General features: G+C 38.1%; 3 protein-coding genes across 5 annotated transcripts in view; all 3 read left to right on the forward strand.

Annotated features, from left to right (window-relative positions):
• Positions 1–26097, forward strand: part of LOC149647194 (uncharacterized) — a 56654-nt gene that overhangs the window by 29311 nt on the left and 1246 nt on the right. The gene's annotated exons all lie outside the window — the stretch shown is intronic.
• Positions 9963–11961, forward strand: LOC149647198 (uncharacterized). The gene has a single exon (XM_089850286.1). The coding sequence runs from the start codon at positions 9963–9965 to the stop codon at positions 11862–11864; it is 1902 nt and encodes a 633-aa protein (XP_089706412.1). The 3' UTR covers positions 11865–11961.
• Positions 12703–15707, forward strand: LOC149647199 (uncharacterized). 2 transcript variants are annotated; one of them, XM_089850053.1, is made up of 2 exons: positions 12703–13203; positions 13274–15707. In XM_089850053.1, the coding sequence occupies exon 2, from the start codon at positions 14108–14110 to the stop codon at positions 15587–15589; it is 1482 nt and encodes a 493-aa protein (XP_089706179.1). In that variant the 5' UTR covers positions 12703–13203; positions 13274–14107; the 3' UTR covers positions 15590–15707. The 2 variants fall into 2 exon arrangements, with proteins under 2 accessions (XP_089706179.1, XP_089706180.1); XM_089850054.1 differs by having other exon boundaries at positions 12703–13199.

The following is a 26097-nucleotide window of genomic DNA, read 5'->3' on the forward strand; positions in this document are numbered from 1 at the left end:
TGTTCTGAAAGAATGAGTGACGTAGATAGCCTGGACATAACAACCTATCTCTCATCACCGAATTTCGTCAACTGTTCTAATTTGCACGTTGGAAAATTGTACCGAATTTTTCCAGAAATTAACAGCGAAGGATATGTATCGTACACAAAAAATTCTCATGGTCTTGAAGGAATTTTGAAAGCATTGGAAAATCCTTCATCACTTGATATTACGGAAGTAGTTGATTGGCCCGAAATTCAAGTCGATTTGTGGACGTCTTTAAAATTATGGAAAATTTCCAAGTCCCTTTTGGGCGAAGAATATGCCAGTTTTTTCGAATGGGCCAAAAAAATCAATAAATACGATCCAAAACCAGAAGATATGACGATATATTTAAGAAATACCGATGCAACAGATTCGGAAGATCAAAAACTGATAACAGTTCGCTACCAAACAAAACCTTTCCGAAATAACGAATGCCACAAAGGCGTTTTCATTGACTTGGAATTCAAGTTTTTGCAGCGTTTCCAGCAATTGAAAATAATCCCGAACAAAATTTTGGACGAGAATCAAATTTCATCTGAATTTCAAAAGAAGATAATTCGTAAATTGCAAACATTGCACATTCAAGATGACATCGTTACTTGCGATGCCGATTCGGATATCCGTCAACTTGTGCCGTACGTTAAATGCTTGTTTAGACTTTACCCTGATTTAAATAAGCAAGCCGAAGAAGCCTTAACCGATTTTGAAGTTAGGAAACAAATTTACCAAGACATAACCCGAAAATACCGAAACCAAGTCAAGAATTTAACGATATTAATGGATAAAGATTCAGAAGTTTCTTGGGGTGATTTGACGGAATTTTTCCAAAGTGAATCTAACCAAGTTTGCCAAATTCAGGCTGAGTACGGAACCGATATCGCTATGGCGAAGGCTCTGACAACGATTACAAATTCAAAAAGCGATGGTTTAATTTTGGCCTTTGAATTGCAAAGTATCTTAACAACGGAAATTTTCTTCAATTTGAAGGAATTTTTAAAGCACGAAAAATTGGAAGAAACCATAATATTAATCGAATGCGCTGGAGAATTGCTCTCGAATCCCGAACGCGTGAATTTTCTACGAGGTTTGCGAGACGAAATTAGACTTAAATCTAATGTCAAATTAGTTTTAATAACGGATGGAAATAACCACGAGTTAAATATAGACCACGTGATAAAACCTGACGGAATCACGTGGCGCGAGTTGACTAATGAAGCACAAGAATGTCTATTCAAGAAAAACGTAATCGAGTTGCAAGGAAAAGAAAAATTTAGTTTAGAACATTTTTTTCAACAAAACGACGTGAGTCAATGTGAAGTTCTGGATCCAACAACTATAGTTAAATTGATGAAAAATGAAGTCGTCACTGTCGGAAAAGAGTTGGAGAGTTTGGGTGACGTCATGGATTATTACGTTAAACGAAGCTTCGAGATAAAAACTTTTATTAATGAGAAAATATTAGATAACATGTCCTCTGAAGACTTAATAGCTATAAACGACCCGCGTTTCCAAAATAAACCAAACACTGTTCTTATAACGAATGATGATGATTTCCCTCATTTAGGGCAAGACAATCCAACTAAAAACATACATTGGTTAAAATACGATTCAAACTCTAAATTATTTTGGTACAAATCACGTGGTAAACTGGATTATTTACGTCAGTACGTTGAGAAACTTGGGTGTAATAAAGTTTCTGAAGATACCTTATTAGATGTATTCGACAAAACATTGATAATTTCCGACACTCCCGGTATGGGAAAATCCACCGTGCTTTCCGTTTTTAGCCAAAAAATCAAATCTAAATATCCTGCTTATTGGGTAATTAGAGTCAACTTAAACGCTTGCGCAAAGGCTCTGGAATTGGCACAGATTAACAAAGTTTCCATCGAAAGTCCGAAAGAGTTATCGAATTTTATGCTCAAATATATCTTACCTTGCAGTGTAAACACCGAATTGAAAACTCCATTCGAAGAAAAGTGTTTTGAATACTCGTTAACCAATTGCGGAGGATTGGTGCTAATTTTCGACGGATTTGACGAAATTAGCCCGAGTTATGAATGCACTGTTATAACAATGCTGGACGCCTTGACAACAACTCGTGTTGAGAAAATAATAATATCAACTAGACCATATACCAAAGAACAGTTGGAAAATTGTTCGAGCAGTTGGGCCTGTGAAATGGTGCCATTTTCCAAACAAGACCAAGAAAACTTCATAGTTAATTTTCTGCAGAAGGAAATTAAAGACATGAAAATTTCAATTCCGGAAACGATCGGAGGTTTGAAGGAATATGGCGTGAAATCAATCGAAGCTTTATCCAACTCTATAAAAGATAACGAAAGGCAACTTATGGGCGTCCCATTGCAATGCAGATTGTTAGCTTCATATATGCTCCGTAGAATTTTAAAAGGGCAATACGAAATAATTGGCAAGGTGTCTTTACTGGATTTTTACAAAGATTTCGTCGAAGGTAAAATAGAAGTTTACTTTCGCGAAAAATGCTGCACTCTGGACGGTAACGTCAACGCTATCATTCTGAAAGAACATTTTAAAAAGGAAATACTTAAACAGCACAGGCAATACGCTCTCGAACTTATACTTTCAAAAAGCGTTATAGAAGAATTGAATTACCCCGAACTGGAGGACGAAGATGGAAGAGTTGAGATTTTACCTTTAAAGGTTGGATTAGTTTATAATGTAGGAGAAAACATGACGTTCATACATCGAACCTTCGCCGAATACTTCTTACTGGACTACCTATTACATCTTGCTAAAAATCAGAAAAGAAATAGAGAGAAATTGTCAATTTTGACTCGAGAAATTATGTTAAAAGAAGAGTTTGGGGTAATTCGAACTTTCCTCGATGTGCTCATTCGAAATGGCCAAAACTCCGATGAAACTGAGAAGATTTTACAAAGTTACGTCGAATTCTTAGCTACGAACTATCCCGAAAATCAGTCAGCGTGCTACAACACCTCGAAAGAAACTGTGTTACACGTATTACTCCGCGAAAAGAAACTTCACTTACTCAGCGACTTGATGGACATTTTATTGAAATTCGAACCAAGTCAAGGCAATGACGAACAAAGATCGTTACTGTCTTTAGTTCAGTATCGAGAAAGAGTTAACGAAGAAGTGAGTCGATGGTCTTCGGACGGCTCCGCTGGATTATTTTCGCCGTTGTACTTGGCTTGCCGATTTGGGTATACTAAAATCGTGCGAAAGCTGCTGAAAGCCGGAAGTGACGTTAATGCACTACAGTCTGACAGGTGGAGTCCATTGTACGCAGCTTGCAACTGTAGCACAACTGAGATTGATGAGGATATACTTTTAAGTGGTGCCGAAGTTGAAACAAGTTCTGAAGCAGGTAGGTCTTTTAATGTTTTGATTTGTTTCTTCTTTTGTTGGGATGCATGAGCATAGAGGACCGATAACGAGGAGCTTATGAAATTATTGAAACAAAACATTCTTATCTTATTTTCGTGGTTAAATATTTTTTTTTCGAAATTGCGCCAGTGGTAAAAGAGCAAAGTGGACACAATGCGATATAACTCCCGATATAGTAGTTTCTGGTTTTTCTTTCTTTGTACTAAAATTATTATTGTAGTACTGTACATTTACAAGTTATTATTATTATTCACTTGCCTTATGCAGTATCTATATTTAAAGCCCAAAATATACAAGATTAAGGCCGATAGATGGCGAGCGCGAGTTTTGAAATTATAAGTCACTCCCATCAAAACATACAAAGTAGTCGAGGATGGGTTGGTGTCTTCACTTTGGCTATACAAATTTAGAATTTCCTGATACATAAAGATAGAAATATTTAGAAGCTCGAATTTTTTTGGTGCCGCAATGATACTTAGGAATGTTAAGAGCTTAATAGAATATACTCCTCCTTTTCAGTAGTTCTCACCATTTTTAAGCAGTTTCAGCTCTATTTCTAAATGAAAACAGAAGAAATTCCTCAAATGTTTTGTAATTTTGAAAATATTGCTATATTATGAGCCTGGAAAATGTTTTTGAATATTCTCCGTGAAGTGTTTTTACCTCTCCGAGTGACGTATGTCACGGAGAGGTTCTAATTTCGACGTATCTGTCTGTCTGTCTGTGTGTGTGTCAGTCTGTTATTATTGACTTACACCCCAGGGGACCTCGTTCGCAGTTTTCAAATCGGAGCAAACGTTTTCCCAAATTCCGGACCGCATTTACAGTTCCCGGAAATTTGAAAAATTGTATTCCACTTACAATGGCTATTATCCATTGCCTATCTAACACCACAATCCTCAGGCCATTTGTCCATCTTACTGACTTCTATAATCCACCTTCATCTGCTCTTTGTCCATCCCACATGGACACCAGTCTCTACACACTGGCTTCTAATCACCACCATCTTCTGGTCACTGTCCATCCCACATGGACACCAGTCTGTACACCTGGCTTCTAAGTAGAGGTGGGAACCCGAATACCAGAAAAATACCATTACCCACCCACAAAATGAAAACCCAGTTCGGATATGCCCGCCCACTCCGTAACAGTTAGAACTCAACCCAAACCCGCCCTGGAAAACCCGCCTAAATCCATACCCACCCGCGGGATACCCATGAATGCCCACTCAATTTTTGAGAAATAATATAAATCAGTGGTTTGGATCTGAAAAGCACATGTTTTATTGTTACTATTGAGTATAACTGAGGTAGTTTTTGTGTACATATGTTAGATCCGATAAGGTTGAACCACTGAGTTCAGTACGTCTAATGTTTAACGTTGCCCCAGTGCTGGAAAACGTTCTTTCGTCAGTTGCCTCTGACGCAGGAATGGCCAGTACCCACGAAGCTACTCTTCTCAGTTTTGGGAACTGAGTCGATTTCCTCCAGAAACCCAAGAGATCAAACTCTTCACCAGCTATATAATATGGGAAAAGAAAGAATCAGCATGGTAAATGTACAAGTATGCTCGAACAGCTTGTGTATTTATGCCATTTAACTACCGAGGCAATTGAGCATCGTAAATAATGGCAGCATCGCACGGATCTAGTGGATTACAGATGCATTCAACTGAGAGGTAGTTGCACGGCAACGCTTTAATGTTTTAACCTGAGCGTGGTAGCGAATGTCCAATATAAATGCTGAGTTCATCGTCGTCTTCGTTATCTTCAAATCTTTCGAGTAAAGATAAATCTCCAGACCTGGGCACCTTTTTCGAGCTCATCAATGTCCACCAGTTGCTCTCTAACACCGTCAGTTTGTGTGTCCGATTCCATCCAGGAGTTTAATATATTCTTCGCCGCTTTCCGTTGATCATCGCTGGCAAATTGTAACTTTTTATATCTAGAAAAGGAACACCTCATGTAATACTTTCTTACTAAAATTAACCCGGTGGCTCACAACGATAAACTTTCAGCTAAGTACATCTGACTTTAATATGGCGGACAACAGCCAAACGGCAAGACGTAAAGCTGAAGCTTACATTTGTGGCCATCGTAAATGAGTTTTACTTTGGGTGTAACATGCATGCAGCGTAGTAGATATCGTTCAATTGACAGTACTTATTGAACCAAACCAGGACTTCCGTTTTAAACTGAGCTATCAAGGTTGAATCTCTCTCTTTTGGAATTAATTCTTGCCGTAAAACCTCGTACCAAATGGCAACAATGTTGATGGTCGGGCTTTTTTCGGCGCTCATCTTCATTGAACAGGTTAAAAAGGGACGTAGAAGTTGCACAAGTTCATCAACGAGGGTATCATTGACTTCTGTAATTCTATGCAATTGATTGTGCTTCAAAAGAATTTCTTTGACCGGTATGGAATTTTTCTGGTACGATTCCAGCATAATTAATTTGCTGTTCCAACGGGTAGTCACGTCTTGTTTCAATGTATTTGGAAGCTTCCAATTTAAGCCGGATTTTTTAAAATAAGTTACGAGAGCCTTTATACCATCGATCGTACTCTTAATAGCCGGAAAGTGTTCGACAAGAACTTTATCTTTAAATGAATGTTCCAGTACCAAGTTCAAAATGTGGCATTGGCAAGGTAAACGATGTGGGAAAACACCAACCATATTTGACCCACCGTCAGTAACCGACATAGAATTGGCTAGTATCTTGCTCACGTCATGCGAGGGAAAATAGGTTTGCAATATTCTTGCGCACTCACCTCTGATATTTATGGTAGACTTTTTCTCGTCCGGAAATTCCTCTACCGCTAGAAGATTGCTGTTGAGCGCAAAGTGTTCATCAATAAAGTGAACATTCAAAGAGAGGAAATGGCGTTGCTTATATTTTTCAGTTCACATGTCAGTTGTAAAAGCAAATCTTGGGTAAGATAGAGACTTCTCTAAGGATTCCATGATGTTACTTTTGATGGTTGTGACTACGCCATCAAGGTGTTTTCCCTTTAACGTTTTACGGTTTTGCATGACCTTTTGTACATCAAGAGTTCCATGATCAGCTCCGAAATCGGCGAAAGCTTGAGCGATGCGTAGGAACCCTTTTAATTCTACACTGTATAGTGGTCGTAAATCTTGAGCCAACCCTATTACGACGTTCCTATTGAGTTCTTCAATCGCACACTCTGATATTGGTGTCCTCGGAACGTCCGTCAGGATAGCACTAGATGACCTTGACAAAGCTCGCAATACTGGACGTTGGGTTCCACAACCGTTGAAATGGTGTAACAAAGAATGTGTGCCATTCTTTGCTTCCCAGGACAAAAGATGAGCATATTTTTGACATTGAACGTAACTCGTTGCTTCTCCATCCACGAAAATAATCCGGAATGATGTCCACACAACAGATTTTCCTCTTTCATTAACATTAAACGTAACGCGCTTAGTTACCGAATTGTTCGCGATTACATTCTTGATTTCTTCTTTAGTCCATTTTACATCACGCTGGGCCTGAGCCATATGAATATACGAGACAAATAACTAATACAAAACACGATCAACAACCACTTACGGTCACTGGGCAATAAATAATACTAAATATACCCGCACTAATTGTAATGTTGTCGCACAACGGTTGTTGTTCGTACTATTCTGATGAAATTTAAACGTTATCTTTAAATGTAAATAGGCCTACTTCGTTACTAAAAAACCATTATAATTGAAAAGGATAGACCACATATTGGGTAGGGAAAGATTACTACAGAAACTACCCACGCCCACCGTTAAAACTGATCAAAACCCGTCAGACTACCCACCCGCGCATTCTGATATCCACCCACACACACCCGCCGATGGGTGGGTTTTTTATGGGTAACCCATTTTTTTCACTTCGGGTTCCCACCTCTACTTCTAAGCACCACCATCTTCTGGTCTTTGTTTTTGTCCATCCAACATGGACACCAGTCTGTACACATGGCTTCTAACACCACCATCTTCTGATCTTGGTTTTTGTCCATCCCACATGGACACCAGTCTGTACACCTGGCTTCTACTCCATCATCATTAAGGTTAAGACGTACGCGGCGATCGGCTAGGGTTACGAGAAACGTCTAGCCTCCCTAAGGTGGGGCTTCCACCAAAGGTTCACGCAATTGCGCTGTTCTTATCCATAGCTGCGATTCGAAACCCTTATATACTACCTATTTGAGTAAGGCGAAGCAACCGGCGTATGCTTCATTTCAAACGCCAATATTAGTCAAGTCTCTCAAGAATGTTTAATTGTTCTTTTTTAAAACGATGTAACGTTTAATAAGGCAAATAACTAACGAAGAAAATATTAAATATTAATTATATTTATTTTAATATTTAAGAGAATCTTGTTTCTCAATTCAAAATTAATACGGAAAGAGTTAAAAAGCAGTCTATGTTTTTGTCTGTGTGTGTCCGTCCGCTGTTACACTAGTGCGCTGCGTTAGAAGTTCGTTTTGTTTTGATGTGTAAAGAAATACTACAGAACCATAATATTCCCTTTATCCTTAATATAAAGTGAATATGTGGAAATATGTTTCGTAATTATGATGCATTTAGTACTTTTGTAGCTTTAAAGCTCTATTTCATTTTGATATTCCAAAGATTTTTTACCTCTCCGTGTGACGTAGTCCAGGAGAGGTTCTGTAACGGCCGTGTCTGTCTGTGTGTCTGTCTGTCTGTCTGTCTGTCTGTGTGTGTGTCTGTCTGTCCGTTGTTACACCCACGTGACCGCGTTCGCAGTTTGCGTATCGGAGCAAACGTGTTGGCCATTTCCGAACTGCTTTCACAGTCACGGAAATGGCTCCTCTACTTGAGTTCTCACACCACCATCTTCTGGTCTTTGTCCATCCCACACGGACACCAGTCTGTTCTTACTGGCTTCTAAAGTTCTAATCACCACCATCTTCTGGTCTTTGTCCATCCCAACATTGACACCAGTCTGCACTTACACTGGCTTCTAACACCACCATCCACTGGTCTTCCGTCTATTCCACATAGACACCAATCTGTATCATTGGCTTCTACTCCATTATCATCGTTTGGTTTTAGGATATACGCGGCGATCAGCTAGGGTTACGAGAAACGTCTAGCCTCCCTAAGGTGGGATCGCCACCAAAGGTTTTCGCAATTGCGCTTTTTCCTTACTATTATAATGGAAACGAATCGTATATATACCCCAAATTTGAAAAAAGCGGGCAAGAGGGGTACCCTTCACTTTAAACGTCAATATTAGCAAAGTTTGAGAAGATAATAGGTATAACTTTATTTTAAACGATTTAACTACTATTAATGTTAATTATTGAAGATTAAAATAATTAAAAATAATTATATTTATTTAAATATTAAAGATAAACCTCTCGTGCAAAGAGAGAGATTATCATTGCCTCCTATATCTACCAAGGCCCGTGCATGCGATATATTTCCTTCATTGCCTCCTATATCTATCAAGGCCCGTGCATTGTGATATATTTCATTCATTGCCTCCTATATCTATCAAGGCCCGTGCATTGTGATATATTTCATTCATTGCCTCCTATATCTATCAAGGCCCGTGCATTGCGATATATTTTTCAAAACAACAACAAAAATGGGAAACCCCAACTCAGAAACATAACGTTTTCATTGGATACTTAAGTTTATATAATCTTCTTGACACGGAGAGGTAATATTTTGGTTTTCCCAACTTGTTTCAATATTATTATTTGAAATGGCTGTTTATATATTACTTAAGCTATACTACATCTGTATATAGAATAATTCTTGGTTTATTGATTTCATGAAGAAAGCTAAGATCTAGACTCCGGCGGGTATATCTAGTATTATCCGCAATAGGCTTAGTGAAATAAAGAGTAAATAATTGAGGCCTGAGGTGAAGTAAACTTTGGGTTTTGATTTTCGTGTCTGAAATGAAGAGACATCAACGGTTCAGAGTGAGCCGAAAGTTAAATACACTCTTAAATAATCAGGTTAAGATTTTATAATAGAAGAAAAGATCATGGTGGCAATTAAATTAGTCGGGCTAAGCTATAGAGTTTTTATTCTCTTTATGGTGCGCATTGACTAGCTACAATTTAGCTTTGGTATTATTTAACGTTAACACTCATATTGGCAAACTAAGAATATTGTTGAAGTGAGACGAGTTGATAGTGTTAACACTGCTAACCAGTTGCGAATGTAGACATCAGAATATAGGGTAAACAGCTGATGCGTAGACTTCATTTCCTGTTCTTTTTGCCATTGACTGATTTCCATGTGTCCAAGATTTATCCTTATTGGATGTAAAATGTCGTCTGCTTTACTGTATATTCGCTATGCTTGAAATACTGCTTCAATATTTCGTAAATTTTTACTTCAAAAAAGAGAAATAATTCCATATCTAGGTAAATAACTTTGTAGTAGTAGACCTCTTGACTCGGAGAGGTATTATTTTGGTTTTCCCAACTTGTTTGTCTATACAATTGACTGTTGAAAATACAAATAATTTTACTAATCTTAATTTTTAACCAGGTTGCACTCCAATGAAAACAACCTCTACAAAGCAAAACGCTAAAATTGTACAACTTTTAATCAACGCCGGTGCAGATGTTAACTGCTGTGGAGTTTACGCAGATATAAAACCGTTAGAGTGGGTAGACCTGTTCTCGAAGAAAGTCACAACTTTTTTAACTGAAAAATTGGATTGGACCTCTGCCGAAGACCGGAAGAATTTTACTCCACTGTATTTCGCGTGCAAAGAAAATAATTTGGAGATCGTTAGACTCTTATTAGACAATGGTGCCGAATTTGAGGCCATCACCGGCAATGATCGTTGTTCAAGTCATAGTGAAACGTCAATGCACATTTCCGCTAGAAATGGTAACGTAGAAATCCTGAAATTGTTATTAGAATGCGACGCTAATCCCGACATAAAGGATAAGAATGATAACACGCCAATGCACCTTGCCGCTGGCATCGGCAACGTTGAAGTGGTGAAATTATTACTAGAACGCGGCGCTAATCTCGACTTAAAGAATGAAAATGGTTTTACGCAATTGCATTTTGCCGCGTTCTTTGGACGAATTGATGTCGTGAAATTGTTACTAGAACGAGGCGCTAATTACGACTTAACAGGAAAATGTGATATAACACCAATGCATTGTGCTGCTCATTGTGGACAAACAGAAGTCGTGAAATTGTTACTAGAGCAGGGCGCTAATCACGAGTTAAAGAATGCGGAAGATCATACGCCCATGCACCTCTCCGCTGAACAAGGGCACACTGAAATCGTGAATTTGTTTCTAGAACGCGGCGCTAATTACGAGTTAAAGGATAAAAATGATCAAACACCAATGCACCTCGCCGCTTTTAATGGAAACATTAAAGTCGTGGAATTGTTACTAGATCACGGCGCTAATCACAAGTTAAAGGATAGGAATGATAACACGCCAATGCACCTGGCCGCTAAAAGGGGCCACAATGAAGTCGTGAAATTGTTACTAGAACACGGCTCTAATTACGAGTTAAGGGACAAAAATTATCAAACACCAATGCTTCTCGCCGCATTTAATGGAAAAATTAAAGTCGTGGAATTGTTACTAGATCACGGCGCTAATCACGAGTTAAAGGATAGGAATGATAACACGCCAACACACATTGCCGCTGGTAAGGGCCACGTTGAAATCGTGAAATTGTTACTAGATCGCGACGCAAATTACGAGTTAAGGGATAAGAATGATCACAGCCCAATGCACCGCGCGGCTTTTCATGGCCATGCTGAAGTCGTGAAATTGTTACTAGAACGCGGCGCTAATTACGAGTTGAGGGATAAGTATGATAACACGCCATTGCACCTTGCTGCTGGTGGTGGCCAAGTTGAAGTCATGAAATTTTTACAAGATCGCGACCCGAATTTCGAGTTGAGGGAAAAGTATGAGTACAGGCCATTGCATCTTGCAGCTGGTAAGGGCCACGTTGAAGTTGTAAAATTATTACTTGATCGCTGCGCTAATATCGAGTTAAAGGGTATGAATGACTGTACGCCAATGCACTTTGCTGCTGGCAAGGGCCAAGTTGAAATCGTGAAATTATTGCTAGATTGCGGCGCTAATCACGAGTTAAAGGATAAAAATTATCAAACACCAATGCACCACGCCGCTTTCAAAGGACAAACGAAAGTCATGAAATTGTTAATAGAGCACGGCGCTAACTACGAGATAAAAGATAAGAATACAATAACGCCAATGCACTTTGCCGCTTTTAATGGACAAATTCAAGTCGTGAAATTGTTACTGGAACGCGGCGCTAACTACGAGGTAAAGGATAAGAATGACTTCACGCCATTGCACATCGCCGCTGGTCAGGGCCACGTTGATGTCGTGAAATGTTTACAAGAACACAGAGCTATCCAAGTTAGAGAGTCACGAAGATGTACAGTCTGTTAAAAAAGTCTTTGCGCGTAGCAGTGTTCGCAGATATTTACGATATTTCGAATGCAAGCTAGTGCCCTGAAATAAAATGCATTATTTTAGTTTTGCATTCTTTTTTCAAATTTTATCCATTTCACCTTTGTCCATTGGATCAATATTAACAACTTTGCGCTAAACGCGGGAGGCTAGGCAACCCCAGACTCAGTCTAGCTATGCTAAATGTTTCTAGCATTTAGACTATCTTCTCTGACGTAGTTTTCTGTATGGAATTGTCGAATTTGTCTGTTTGAAGGACTCCCAATAAGCGCATATGCCATGTTAATATTAGTTAAATCTTTATCGGAATTTCGGAAATTAAGCTTTGTTTTTTCCTTGTATGACTTACCAACGGAACAATTAGTTTCGAAAACCTCGTGTTTTACCACATTTTATCTTTGTGAATCCTAACGTTGATTTAAGAGGTCTACAGGTTACTGAGAAAGTGATAAATTATTTTATAGCTGATTTTTGGTAAATTATCTTTTCACATGCCGTATGTTTGTCTAATATCCTTCCACTCTATTCCACAAACATCCCTTTCTTAATATTTTTGGAATCATTTCGGTATCTTCACATTGATCCAAATTCACATTGGACAGAAATCCCACTCAATCGAATGTATGGAATTTATGGCACACACTTAAGGGGGAAGTCTAGCGATTTGAAGTACGCAGATACGCCACTAGAGGCAGCACTATACATTTTTGTTTTGCCTAATCGAAAATATAGATGGCTCTGAAAATCGTCTCTTGAGAGGGGGGGTTTGGGTGGAAGCGAACGGTAGACTGTCAGGTGCGAAAAATATCATGCCTAAATAAACTTCATTGGGACAGTCTAAGCTGCTAGTGCAGGCGAAACTATGTCTAAAACTGTCGAAACCTTCCTAGAAAAAGCAGGGAAGGTTAATCCCCAACAGGACAAAGAAAATGGGGGTGGGGGGGTTTGAGAGATAGTTGGTATCTATAGAGGTCCGCGTACTAAGCAAGCCGTGGCCCCAAACCAAGGTCCGTAAAATCGCAAAGCTCTATTTAGGTTAGCTTGTAAAGCGGTTTGTAGAGAGGAAAATTTTCAAAATCGTCGGGGGGCAAGAAAACGGTGTATTCCCTGCCGCGTGACGCACTTGGTTACTGATTTTCGAAGAACAAGAAGTCGCTTTGAAAAACCTGAATCCGATGACAGCCCAGCTTCTTTGGAGTCGCAGTAACGGCAATATCACGGGAGTTCTCGGGAGGGAAGCCGGGAAGTTCGGGAACTTCAGTAACGTGAGCGGCGGCAGTTATCCCTAACGGCTTGAGCAGATGGTTATTTATTGTGAGTAAGTTGAAATTGCTTCTTAAATTTTCTTGCAATATACCTGTAATAATATCTAATGGGTATATTTCTAGATGCGAATCAGATCATGTGCTAATCAAATTCACCTTCAAGTTCCTTCAACATTCGGAGTCTTTTTCTGACAAAAAAACAAAGGCTTAACCCATCCGGATTGGATATTTCAAATTGCGACGGATTCGGCTAAGGCTTCTCGTGGCTTCGCTTAACTTTGATTGGAAGGTGATCAAAATCAAAATGCCTCTTAAATGCGCCGTTATTGAATGTAAAAACAACTTCGTGTCAACCAGAAATCAAGATGTTTCATTTCATAGATTCCCTTCTGATAATGTTATCAGACAATCTTGGTTAAGTAAGTGTAACTTACTAATAAATGAGAGAAGCAATTTCAACGTAAAACATGCCAGAATATGTTCGCATCATTTCACTATTTATGATTATGAAAGAGACTTCAGAGCTGAACTTATGAATACTAAGCCAAAGAAAACATTGCTAAAATCGGCCATTCCGTCAGTTAATTTACCAAGTTCAGGGGTTTTGCCAGTTTGTCAACCCATGGGGAGAGTATCGAGAGACACTTCCCGCAAGGTTTCGAGAAACAGTATGGCCTATGTTAATACTGCCGTTTGCTACAGGGTAAAAGTGATACATGTTTTGATATTGAACATGAAGAAATTTCTAATGAAGAAATCCTTCAAAAACGCAATAATTCACCTGAAACGTCATTCAACAGTTCCTCCTTACAAACTCAAGTACCTAACTTGCCAGACACAAATAGAGGAAATGAATTGGAAAGCTGTGATACGACAAAGAAAAACTGTGATTATACAGAATCAGTTCCTAAGTCACTTAACCATGATAGTATTATTGAAAATTCTCAAATTTCATCCATGAACAATAACTGTGATACTTCTACTCCAGTTAAAGGCTTTAAGCATTTTTCTAGAATTAATCTATTTCATAATGGTTCTCCCATTATTACCTCTAAAACCCATGTTCTAAATACAAGCTCACTATTGGATGTAACCTTAAATAGTTCAATTGTGTCAGTCAGTGAAGGTTTTACAAAATGTTCAGGCGTAAAATCACAAGAGTCTCTGGATTTCAATTCACAAGGGGCATCTGGCTTAACAGAGGCACAAACATTTGCTTCTGATCGTCCGTTAGGTTCTATTCCAAAAGAAGGATCCCAAATTAAGAGTAAATTTAACAACCATGATTTAGTCAATACTTTTTTAAGTAGAAAATGCACACGTTGCCCTAAAAACTTTTTTCATTTGAGAAGGAATTGCCCTTGCAGAATTAGGGAGGTTTTAGAGAATGAGAAATTAAGAGCTGGCCTCAAGAAACGAGACAAATGGGTCAGTAAAATTTGTCATAGGTTAAAAAAGAAAGATAGTAAACTAAAAGATATTAGCGTTAGTTTTAAAATTGGAAAAATTGAAAACCGTTCAATTAGAAAAGACAATAAGAGACTTACAAAAAGAGTATTAGAATTAGAAAAATTAATGAACGAATATGAAGCAATTCTTGCAAAGGTTTACAGCGAGAGCCAAATTAAAATTTTGAAAGGTAAAAAGAAAGTTAGATGGAGCAAAGAGGACTTGGCCAACGCATTTGCCTTGAGGTATTTGAGTAAAAGGGCTTATGTTTACCTACGAGAAAAGCCAAAGCTCCCTTTGCCCGGCTTGTCTACTCTTAGACGTTATGCGGCAAAATTAGATCTAAGGCAGGGTTTGCTCCATGACGTCCTTAATATAATGAAATCAAATGCAACCCACATGGAAAAATTAGAAAAATTGGTAGTTTTAACTTTCGATGAGGTGCACGTTAAGTCAGTAATGGAGTATGATGTTAAAGAAGACCAAGTTATTGGTCCACATAGCCAATTACAAGTCATCATGGCCCGTGGTCTGTTTCACAGTTGGAAGCAACCAATTTATTTAGGGCTAGACCAGAAAATGACCAAAGCTATTCTATCATCAGCAATTATTGAACTTGAAAAATCAGGATTCACGGTAGTAGCTTGCGTAAATGATATGGGTGGAGGCAACCAAGGTCTTTGGAGAGAACTTGGAATTTCTGTTAATAAAACCTGGTTCACTAATCCAGCTTTACCTCCTAACCCTGATGGACTTGATGACGTCATCTATTGCTTTGCCGATGCCCCACATCTTCTAAGAAAAAGCAAGTGTGTTGTGAATGATCTTACAGATCAAATATGTCTCAAGATCTCACTATATCCTAGGGATATTATATTTTGTTATATCAAAATGCGAACCTTGATTAGGATGAAATTTATCAATATGAGTACAACCAATGAAGCTCAGGAAAGACAGAAAAATAAAAAAATTAAAAAGCTCACTAAATAATTGAGTTTATAAGGTTTTGCTTATCAAAATGTGTTGGTTAAAAAACTATATCTCATTAAAAAAAACTAAATATCTCATTAAAAATAACTAAATATCTCATAAAAAACTAAAGACCTCATTAAAATGTTCCTCAATTTGTGAATGAATATTTATAAATTGTTAAAAAAATTAAAGTTTCTCTTGTTAAAAACTTTTTATATTAAATAAAATGTTCCCTAATTTGTGAATAAATATTTCTTAATTGTTAAAAAATTAAAGTTTCTTTTGTTAAAAATTTTTTATATTAAATTGGTCATTAATTTTTTAAAGTGTTAATTTATTTTATACTATAGGCCTAAATACCGTAAAACAATTATAGCTAACGTCTAAACTTTATCACGGCTAACGGAGTTCAGAGACAGACGAAATTGCTAATATAAATAAGCCTCCCCGAAATCGTACAGCTCGTAACCAAATACGTCATTCCCAGAGGCACGAGAGCGAACTAAGAGATTTCGAAAACTGGTCTTACTCGTTGGGCGAAAGAGCACCCGTTGGCCCCAAACCATATATGAATAGCTACAAAATTTGCCCACCTTCGAGAAAGGATACACAAGGTAAAAGCTCTATATACACAAGAATAGCCTATTCAGAAAAAAAAATCTTCCCTCATACCCCCTCCCACCATTCAATAGAAGGACTGTGTAGAGAAAGATAATATGACGGTAAAATTTGGGGAACATGGGGTTATACAAGGGCGTGGACGAATGATTGACAGGAAGGCTTAGAACTCGCCCAGGGTTGAGATGAGGTTTATAGCAAGAGCCAACTCATACATAGTGGCGCCATCTTTAGAAAACCTGAAAAGCTGGCTTCGGATTACAAATTTCGCATTTAATTTAAATCTATTTAAGCTAAAGTCACCAAAGCAAATCATTCGCTACAAAGCCTCGGTACGGACCGCTGACAATTGGAATTTTGCAAATCGAGTGTTTAGAACTGGAGATTCCAGTTCAGGGAATTCTCTATTTTGAATTAAAATTAACGACTACTAATTATACTTAAAAAATTCTCAAAACTATATCAATCGCTACAATAGACATTAAATTTATTTTTAAAACAAACCGCGGTGTTCTATCTTATTTAGTTATCTTGTATTTAGTTCAAGAAAATTTGCCTTTATTTCTTCAAAACGCTAGACTTCCCCCTTAAAACATTGATGCGGTAGCAATGGTAGTGCTAATGAACGCATTATGGGATCTTGTATCATGTTCTTCCTTTTGAGCATGCGTGATCAATGTTTAGGGTGACACCGGCGGTGGAAGTAACTGAAACATTAGTGTCCGAAAAGAAATATTTTCTGTGATGGAGTTGGGTCAAGTCAATATAAGTTTGGATAATCTAGGGCAGGTTATTATGTTGAAATTTGCTTTAATCACATTGTCCTGAAATTCGTTTAATTACAGTAGAGGTTTTTTAAAATTAAACTTTACTTTGTTTTATATCGTTGTTTTTGGAATACGGTTTACACGAAAATATTATGTGAACGTTTTTGAAAACAAAATCCACACATTTAAAATTGTGCGCAGTGTAGATCTGGTTAATGTCATAATAAGATCCACAGTGGGTCGAATGAAAAGTGAAGGTGGCGTAGCGAAAAAAACATTTGTTATCTCTCCGAGTGACGAGGTCACGGAGAGGTATTACACTGAACCAGTCTGTCTGTGTGTGTCTGTCACCACGTTCGCAGTTAGCTCACAGAAAGCAATATTAGCTTCTACTCCATTATCATCATTCGGGTTAAGATTTACGGGGCGATCGTCTAGGGTTATGAAAAACGTCTAGCCTCCCAATGGCAGAACTTCCACCAAAGGTTCAAGCAATTGCGAGCTTTCTTATCATTTAATGTGAATCAATCGTGTTATATACCCTAAATTTCCAAAAATTGTTAAAGAGACATACGCTTGAATTCAAACGTCAACAATAGCTATGTTAAAAATGATTTTAGGAATAAAGTTTCTTACAACGATTTAACTGTAATTAATCTAAATTAATGACGATTAAAATAATTAATATCAATTATATTTATTTAATTATTTAAGGAAAACCTTTTAATTGCGTCTCGACACGGAGAGGTTCATTTTGGTTTCCCTACTTGTTTTACAAACCAATCGAACGATATGGCAGAACTAAGATTTGTCTAATAAGGATAGATTCTTAAAAGGCAAATTTTTAAATGCTATCTTATCTCGATACTCTCGTGTACGCACGGGAAAGTTTTCAATACTTCATCACAAGGACCAGTTTCAATGACCACCAAACGCAGATCTCTATTGTACAGAAGCCGTTGCACCTGCTCTCACCAAGGCTTTAGAAGCTGGTCCTGAGTTTCACTTAGGTCTGTTCACGAGCTCGAGCCTGGTCGGGCTCGTGCCGAGCAAGCCGAACCGACAAAACGGTGACTCGATTAATTAAAGAGTGAACCTTTTTACTACGACTCATGAGCCGGTTTCCGAGCTTAGTCACTGAAATAGTGCTTTCTTTTTACTCTATTTTCTCTCCACCAATAGCGTTCTGTTGTATTCCTACATGGAATAAAGTCTGTGAAAATTTGCTTTCTCTCTCCTCTGACCTTGGGAATATAACGAGTCCTTCAATTTTCACCAGCGGTTGCTACTAAACAACTGCATTCTTAAACAAGGGAAAGCAGTTCGAGTCGTTCTCAAGTCCTAAACCTGCATTTGTTAACCGAGCCGAGATTTTAAAAAGCTCGCTCAACTCGACTCATGAACAGTCCTAGTTTCACTGAAAATAATCTCAAAGTTGTCTACGTGTCTGGCTCCCAGATGTACGAGGCTGATACTTTGTCCCGCGGAAGGTTGCGCAATTTAACATATAAGAACAAGAAGGACTGTGCATTATGGTCCACTCAACTACATCGCTATAAAATAGAAGATACTCCGATGCCAGGAGACAACCGCGGTATGCCAAACGCTAATGACTAATATAAAACAAGGTTGCCCAGAGTCTCTCGACAACTTTCTCCGAACCTATTAATAACCTAGGTAAACTAACACGCCATATTTTATATAACAAATATTTAGTAATCAAAAATATATATTTTTCAGACCTTGAAAATAATTCCTGTTACTATTTATAATGCACAACTGTTGAATAAGGTGAGATTTAGATTTAAAAATTGTTTACGATGATAATTTGGTTAATAAATGCCGCATTCAACGAGGTGCGTCAAAGTGAGGAACGAATCTATAGGGGAGAAAGACTTGATATTACAGAAACCTTACGCAAGGAAATCTTTCAACAAAAAGATGTGGCGCGCCAAGGGATAATGGCTTGTTTGCCAAAACGGTCTAGCAACGTGTACACTGACTCCAAATAACAACGGACATATCGGAATAAATCAAGCCATGTCGAAAATGACAGCGCGCCAACGTACGCCACTGTTATATCCAAACAGGCCTGTGACGTTGTTGAACCGTATGGGATCCTATGTGCAATCTCCAGTCCTCAAAACTCGCAGTCGAATGGCTTGCCAGAGCGAACCGTTCAATCCGTGACAACCAAGGCATGTAAGGACGGCCATGACAGAAATAAGTACCAATATAGTAAATAGAAGTCAGATGCCGTCACCGGCGGAAATGCAGAGGCGACGAAGAATCGAGATCTCTCTCACAACAACCACAGAATCATTGCAGTCCCATTTTGCGTCGAAGCACGACGCAGTAATTCCAATTTTTTTATCCATACTTGAGAATTATCCGCGGAAATTGCTTGTTAAAATAATTTTGCATCCACAATTTTTGATTTTTATAAAAATCGATCATTAACTTATTTGCAGACAATGGAGGGATAATGCCAAGTTTTTACCCTTACCTGAATACGGAACACCGAAAATCCAGTGTCAAAAACTCCCGAGGACGAAAAAACCGGAGGAGAAATCATGGCAGTCACTCACAGTGGGAAGAAGACCATACGGCATAAAGGAAGATGGAAATACGGAAAAATATATGCAGCATACACGACAACTACGACAAAGTTCATGGGCATAAGCGCCGGAAGTACAACCCAACCCGCCAAGACACAAACTCTCACCTTACTTCAGGAATTAAATATCGGCACCGGCAATTCGGCAATGCAAGTCAACATTCGCAGTCCTACTCAGTTAAAAACAATCGTCCCGTTCGAACCACCAAACATACTATACTAATAAGACTAAAGACAATCATTCAGCTTAAAATATTGAAAACTTCAAATGAATCCTGGAACAAATTTGAAACTAAAAATATAGAAATAATGAATATTAGGAATATGAGGAATTGTTACTAAGGGGTTTTCGATTTTTCAAAGGTGTAAGTTTCCGAAATAATTCTGGGAAATAGATAAATTGAATTTAACTAGTTGTTGAAATATAGTTAATTATCTCGTCAAATGACGGATCTTTGCCTCGTCATTTTCCGCTCCACTCTTATTTATCCTTGCCTTTATATTTCATGACCTCTCTTTCTACTTGATACTTAACCATTCTTAATTATTTGCAACGTGTAAACTAATATTCATTAATTCGCTTGGGGCAACTGGTTTATAACTCGGTGTTTTTACCTCTCCGTGTGACGTAGTCCAGGAGAGGTTCTGTAACGGCCGTGTCTGTGTGTGTGTCTGTCTGTCTGTCTGTCTGTCTGTCTGTCCGTTGTTACACCCACGTGACCGCGTTCGCAGTTTGCGTATCGGAGCAAACGTGTTCGCCATTTCCGAACTTCTATCACAGTCACGGAAATGGCTCCTCTACTTGAGTTCTCACACCACCATCTTCTGGTCTTTGTCCATCCCACACGGACACCAGTCTGTTCTGAGTGGCTTCTAATCACCACCATCTTCTGTTCTTTGTCAATCCCACATTGACACCAGTCTGTACTTACACTGGCTTCTAACACCACCATCCACTGGTCTTCCGTCTATTCCACATAGACACCAATCTGTATCATTGGCTTCTACTCCATTATCATCGTTTGGTTTTAGGATATACGCGGCGATCAGCTAGGGTTACGAGAAACGTCTAGCCTCCCTAAGGTGGGATCGCCACCAAAGGTTTTCGCAATTGCGCTTTTTCCTTACTATTATAATGGAAACGAATCGTATATATACCCCAAGTTTTAAAAAAGCGGGCAAGAGGGGTACCCTTCACTTTAAACGTCAATATTAGCAAAGTTTGAGAAGATAATAGGTACAACTTTATTTTAAACGATTTAACTATTATTAATGTTAATTATTGAAGATTAAAATAATTAAAAATAATTATATTTATTTAAATATTAAAGATAAACCTCTCGTGCAAAGGGAGAGATTATCATTGCCTCCTATATCTACCAAGGCCCGTGCATGCGGTATATTTCCTTCATTGCCTCCTATATCTATCAAGGCCCGTGCATTGTGATATACTTCATTCATTGCCTCCTATATCTATCAAGGCCCGTGCATTGTGATATATTTCATTCATTGCCTCCTATATCTATCAAGGCCCGTGCATTGCGATATATTTTTCAAAACAACAACAAAAATGGGAAACCCCAACTCAGAAACATAATAACATTTTCATTGGATACTTAAGTTTATATAATCTTCTTGACACGGAGAGGTAATATTTTGGTTTTCCCAACTTGTTATGAAATGATACTTAATACTTTGATCTTTGCCAATACTTTGGAATTAAACTCCAATGTGCAACCTTTAAGATTTATTTATATTTTAATTACTTAGAATTCTACTAAAACAATAATTGAAAATGTGAAGTCCATGTCCTTATAAAAAATTGGTTTATGTTGTTTGAAAATCGAAAATATTTCGAAAATTTAAAATGAAATAGGCAAAATTTACTGGGTGATGACGTCATAATTGTGTTGTGCAAAATATTACTGTAGCTTGTAGGCTACGTAGAAAGTGGCGCGTGATATGCCGTATCTAAGCACAAGGTGACGTCATAATTGTGTTGTGCAAAATATTACTGTAGTTTGTAGGTTACGTAGAAAGTGGCGCGTGATATGCCGTTTCATGAACGAAATAGTGATTGTTCACTATTTCGTTCATGCGTAGAGTGGGGTGGCGTAGCTGTTAGCGCTTTCGCCTCGCAGCAAGAGGATCCCGGGTTCGATCCCGGACTGTGGCACCGGGTGAAAATCGGGGAACAAACTTTCTTCGTAGAGTTTGCAAGTTCTCTCCCCGCTCGTTAAAAGGAGTTTTCCTCCGCGGTCTAACCCGGTTTCTTCTTTCCATCAAAAACTTGCAGAGGTTAACGGTAATAGTTAGTATAGGGCGCTGTAGGTTAGCTGTGGCATAGGGGCTAGCCACCACCCCTCTATGCATTGTAAAGGGACCCACCTGTAAACAAGCCACCGGCTTAGTGTGGAAATCCCTTCATAGACAAAGCCTAGATTATTATTATTATTAGAAAGTGGCGCGAGATCTGCCGTATCTAAGCACAAGGTGACGTCATAACTGTGTTAAAGATTTTTAAAGGGACTGTAAAGAGGTTGGCGGACCGTTGAATTTCTTTTTTTTTAAAAATCACCCGACCCATGTTAAGTCAAATTAAGTGGTTGTAAAGAGCCAGCAGGTTTTTGCCACTTCTTTTTGTGAGTATTTGATTTTTGTATGTAAAATGGAGGAAGATAATGTTGAGAGTAAGGATGAAATGCGGAAGCGCAAAGCGCGGGAAAGGATGAGGGCAAATAGGTCGAGGTTTTCATTGGATACTTAAGGTTATATAATCTTCTCGACACGGAGAGGTAATATTTTGGTTTTCCCAACTTGTTCTAAATATAGATTAATACATCAAGGGATTTTTTTCTCAAATGTATTTCATACAATACTTATTTTTTACCTCTCCGAGTGACGATGACGTCACGGAGAGGTTTTACACTGGACGTGTCTGTGTGTGTGTCTGTCTGTCTGTGTGTCGCAGTTGGCAAATCGGAGCAAACGTGTTCGCAATTTCCTGACCGCGTTCGCAGTACACAGAAATTCGGAAAATTTTACTTCATTTATCTATCTTATTCAACGCCTATCATTAACTAGTCGTTACACCTTCATCTGCTAGCTAACCGCCTATTCTTTCACTCAATACCAATCGGTATTTATTAGCTTCTATAACAACACCACGTACTAGTCTTTCGTCTATACCACATAGACACAAATCTGCAACACTGGCATCTAACACCACCATCTACTGGTCTTTCGTCTATACCACATAGACACAAATCTGCAACACTGGCTTCTAACACCACCATCTACTGGTCTTTCGTCAATGGTAGTTTGATGATTAAAGGTAGTTAAACTAGATTGCCGATTAAAGGTAGTTAAACTAGATTACCGATTAAAGGTAGTTAAACTAGATTACCGATTAAAGGTAGTTAAACTAGATTACCGATTAAAGGTAGTTAAACTAGATTACCGATTAAAGGTAGTTAAACTAGATTACCGATGAAAGGTAGTTAAACTAGATTACCGATGAAAGGTAGTTAAACTAGATTACCGATTAAAGGCAGTTAAACTAGATTACCGATTAAAGGCAGTTAAACTAGATTACCGATGAAAGGTAGTTAAACTAGATTACCGATGAAAGGTAGTTAAACTAGATTACCGATGAAAGGTAGTTAAACTAGATTACCGATGAAAGGTAGTTAAACTAGATTACCGATGAAAGGTAGTTAAACTAGATTACCGATGAAAGGTAGTTAAACTAGATTACCGATTAAAGGTAGTTAAACTAGATTACCGATTAAAGGTAGTTAAACTAGATTACCGATTAAAGGTAGTTAAACTAGATTACCGACAACTGGTAATAGAGCGCTAATGTAGTAAAATACTCGCTAAAGTAATATTCGAGATGGTCCAACAGTTGGGGTACATAAGTTCTTACCACACCTAGCAAAACAAGTCTTTTCGTTTATCAACCTCCAGACAGAAACCACAAACATTAATTCACACTCACAGATCATAATCGGAAAAGGCATTATATCTTTCACACTCTTAGCTAAAAACCTATTACAACTTGATGTCTTACCATGCGTGAACTAGAGAAAGGATACTACATACTGGCGAAGCTACACTCACAGGGATGGTACCTTAAAACGGAATAACGTACATTACTAGGCTCAATAAAACCCTCTCTGGTTTCGACATTATTACCAACAATTGCGAATGTTTGGGTGGCCGGCATTCTTGCAAACCGAATTATCGGACCCTTCTTCTTCGATGAGAAAATTACTGGAGACATTTACTTGGACTTCATGCGTCAAGAGTTTAGTGCTTGCAAATGTATTGCAAGACATGGACAGTCTTCTTGAAGGGTGCCTCCACCACGAGGGTAGACACATCGAACATTTACGTTCCAAACAGATTAGAGGTTGTAATTTCACGCCAAAGTTCTAAGACTAATCGTAGGACTGTGCTTTAAATATTTTGTTGCAATCAGCATATTCCCCAATATTTCTTTTGTACCTTATCTTGCCCTGTATTAGAGGTCTGTAATTTAGTATAGTGACGCCATATCCGTTGGCAGTATTGGGGGTTGTCCATAAAGGAAGGTGTTGGTCTGATTTCTACCACAATGTATATGTAATAGTGGAAGGCTGTAATATTTTTTCTCATTAGTTGTATAAATACAGAGATGTTTTAATATTTCATCTTAGATAATGTCACGCCATCATCTAGCTTTTTTTTTTGTTTCTATCCCAAAAAATTGTTACGAAGAAAAACAGTTGTACTTTTATTGGGTCAGTAACAATTAAGATTTGTGAGCAGAAATGCATATTTATGGCGAAATGTTCGAGATAAAATCTGAAATCACGAGAGAAAATCACGTATGGATTTCTGGGAATGTTGGAACTATCCCCAAAGTGTCCCTATTTTATTATTAAGCTGGCATATTTTCATGAAAAATAAGTAAATAACAAACAACTGTTTCAAAATCCGATTTGAAGAATAATACTCTCCATTAACCTTCAGTGTACATTTATTTTTAACTGTACTATTTTGACGCGAGGGGTCGGTCATTCACGAAATCCCGTACGCTACCCGCGAAATCCAACTTAAGAGACCCGAAATCAATAATAAAATCAGAAATTCGAAAAAAAATCAAACGTATTTTTGTTGATTTCGAAATCCCATAAAAAAATCCGAAATCAGTAACGAAATCACAAAATTAGTAACGAAATCACAAAATCAATAAAAAATCACAAAATCCATTACAAAATTCACGAAATCCAAAAAAATCACGGGAAATCCCCCAAAATCCGTGGAAATCAAGGAGAAAAACGCAAAACACGTCGAAATCACGGGGGAAATCACAAAATCCGACGATATCGTGGGAATAATCACAAAATCCGACGATATCCGTTGGATTTTATCGAATTTTGAAATCAAACCAAATTCGAAGAAATCAAATTGGATTTCAAAATCCCGTACACTTTTTCCAATACGTCCGACCCCTCGATCTCTACGTGCACATTTGATTGTGTGCAATATGATTATCAAAGGTATTTTTATAAGAACCTTAATTATTCTGTTATGATAGTCGTACGTTGAAGTGCTCGGGCACGGAAAATCCGCATTATACCATCGTTTCAGGCTGTCCAAATATTTAGTGAAAGGGATACGTAAATGACATAGAAACTACTGAAATTAAAATGAAAATGGCCATTTAAAGTTATTAGTACAGTACCATACGTTCATAAGATATGTTCCATAAGTTTGTCACAGGATACTGAGAGCTTGTCATGAAGTGACGTATATGAAAGCGACGTTTCAAAGGATAGCACAGACTTAATAGGAAGATGGACTGCAAACCGAGTGTGGTGGCGTCTTTCTCGAACTAGCTCCCAGTTAGTCTCTATAGCATTACAAAGTATAGGTATAGGGTCACACTTGTGGAAGTCTCTATATAGCATTACGAAGTATAGGTAGTGTCACACTTGTGGAACATGTTATTGCAAAGAAGCCCCCACCCCACATCGCAGGGTCTGTTACTGGAACCCTTTGGGGCTTTTAGAAATTGATTTTGCGGGTAGCTCTCTTAGAATTAGGGTAAAACAATTGGGGATTTTTCACATCATTAACGGGATCTCAGGAAACCCCTTGCCAAATTCACCCATCTACCATATACTCTTGGGGGGAATAACCACTTCAGTGATTTCTGTCTTATCAATGAGTCTGCCATAAATTAAGGGAGTATGTTCTTTGGGAAATTTTGAGTCGAAAACGTTCTATGACATTTTGCCGGTTGGCCATGTTTGTTTTTTTAGTATGATAGGCCTAACGATTAAATGAGGGGTTAGTCACTTGAATAATCAGGTATACAAAACAGCAGAAATCAATTACTTGATTTCTAGAATTCTTAGAAAATCATCAGTAATCAAAATCATTTTTGTGGTTAATCAAAGGTAATCAGAAATCTTCGATAATCACTTGAAATCATGAGAAAATCAGAAATAATCACATGATCTTCTAGGAATCTT

Source organism: Phalangium opilio, unplaced genomic scaffold (genome assembly GCF_054372755.1).
Source record: "Phalangium opilio isolate 3A_F unplaced genomic scaffold, DU_Popi_V2 ptg000089l_1, whole genome shotgun sequence".
Classification (NCBI taxonomy): domain Eukaryota; kingdom Metazoa; phylum Arthropoda; class Arachnida; order Opiliones; family Phalangiidae; genus Phalangium; species Phalangium opilio.

What these genes read in the sequence shown, in the direction of transcription:
- LOC149647198 (XM_089850286.1), top strand. Translation starts at nt 9,963, where the DNA reads ATGAAAACAACCTCTACAAAGCAAAACGCTAAAATTGTACAACTTTTA.
- LOC149647199 (XM_089850053.1), top strand. Translation starts at nt 14,108, where the DNA reads ATGAACAATAACTGTGATACTTCTACTCCAGTTAAAGGCTTTAAGCAT.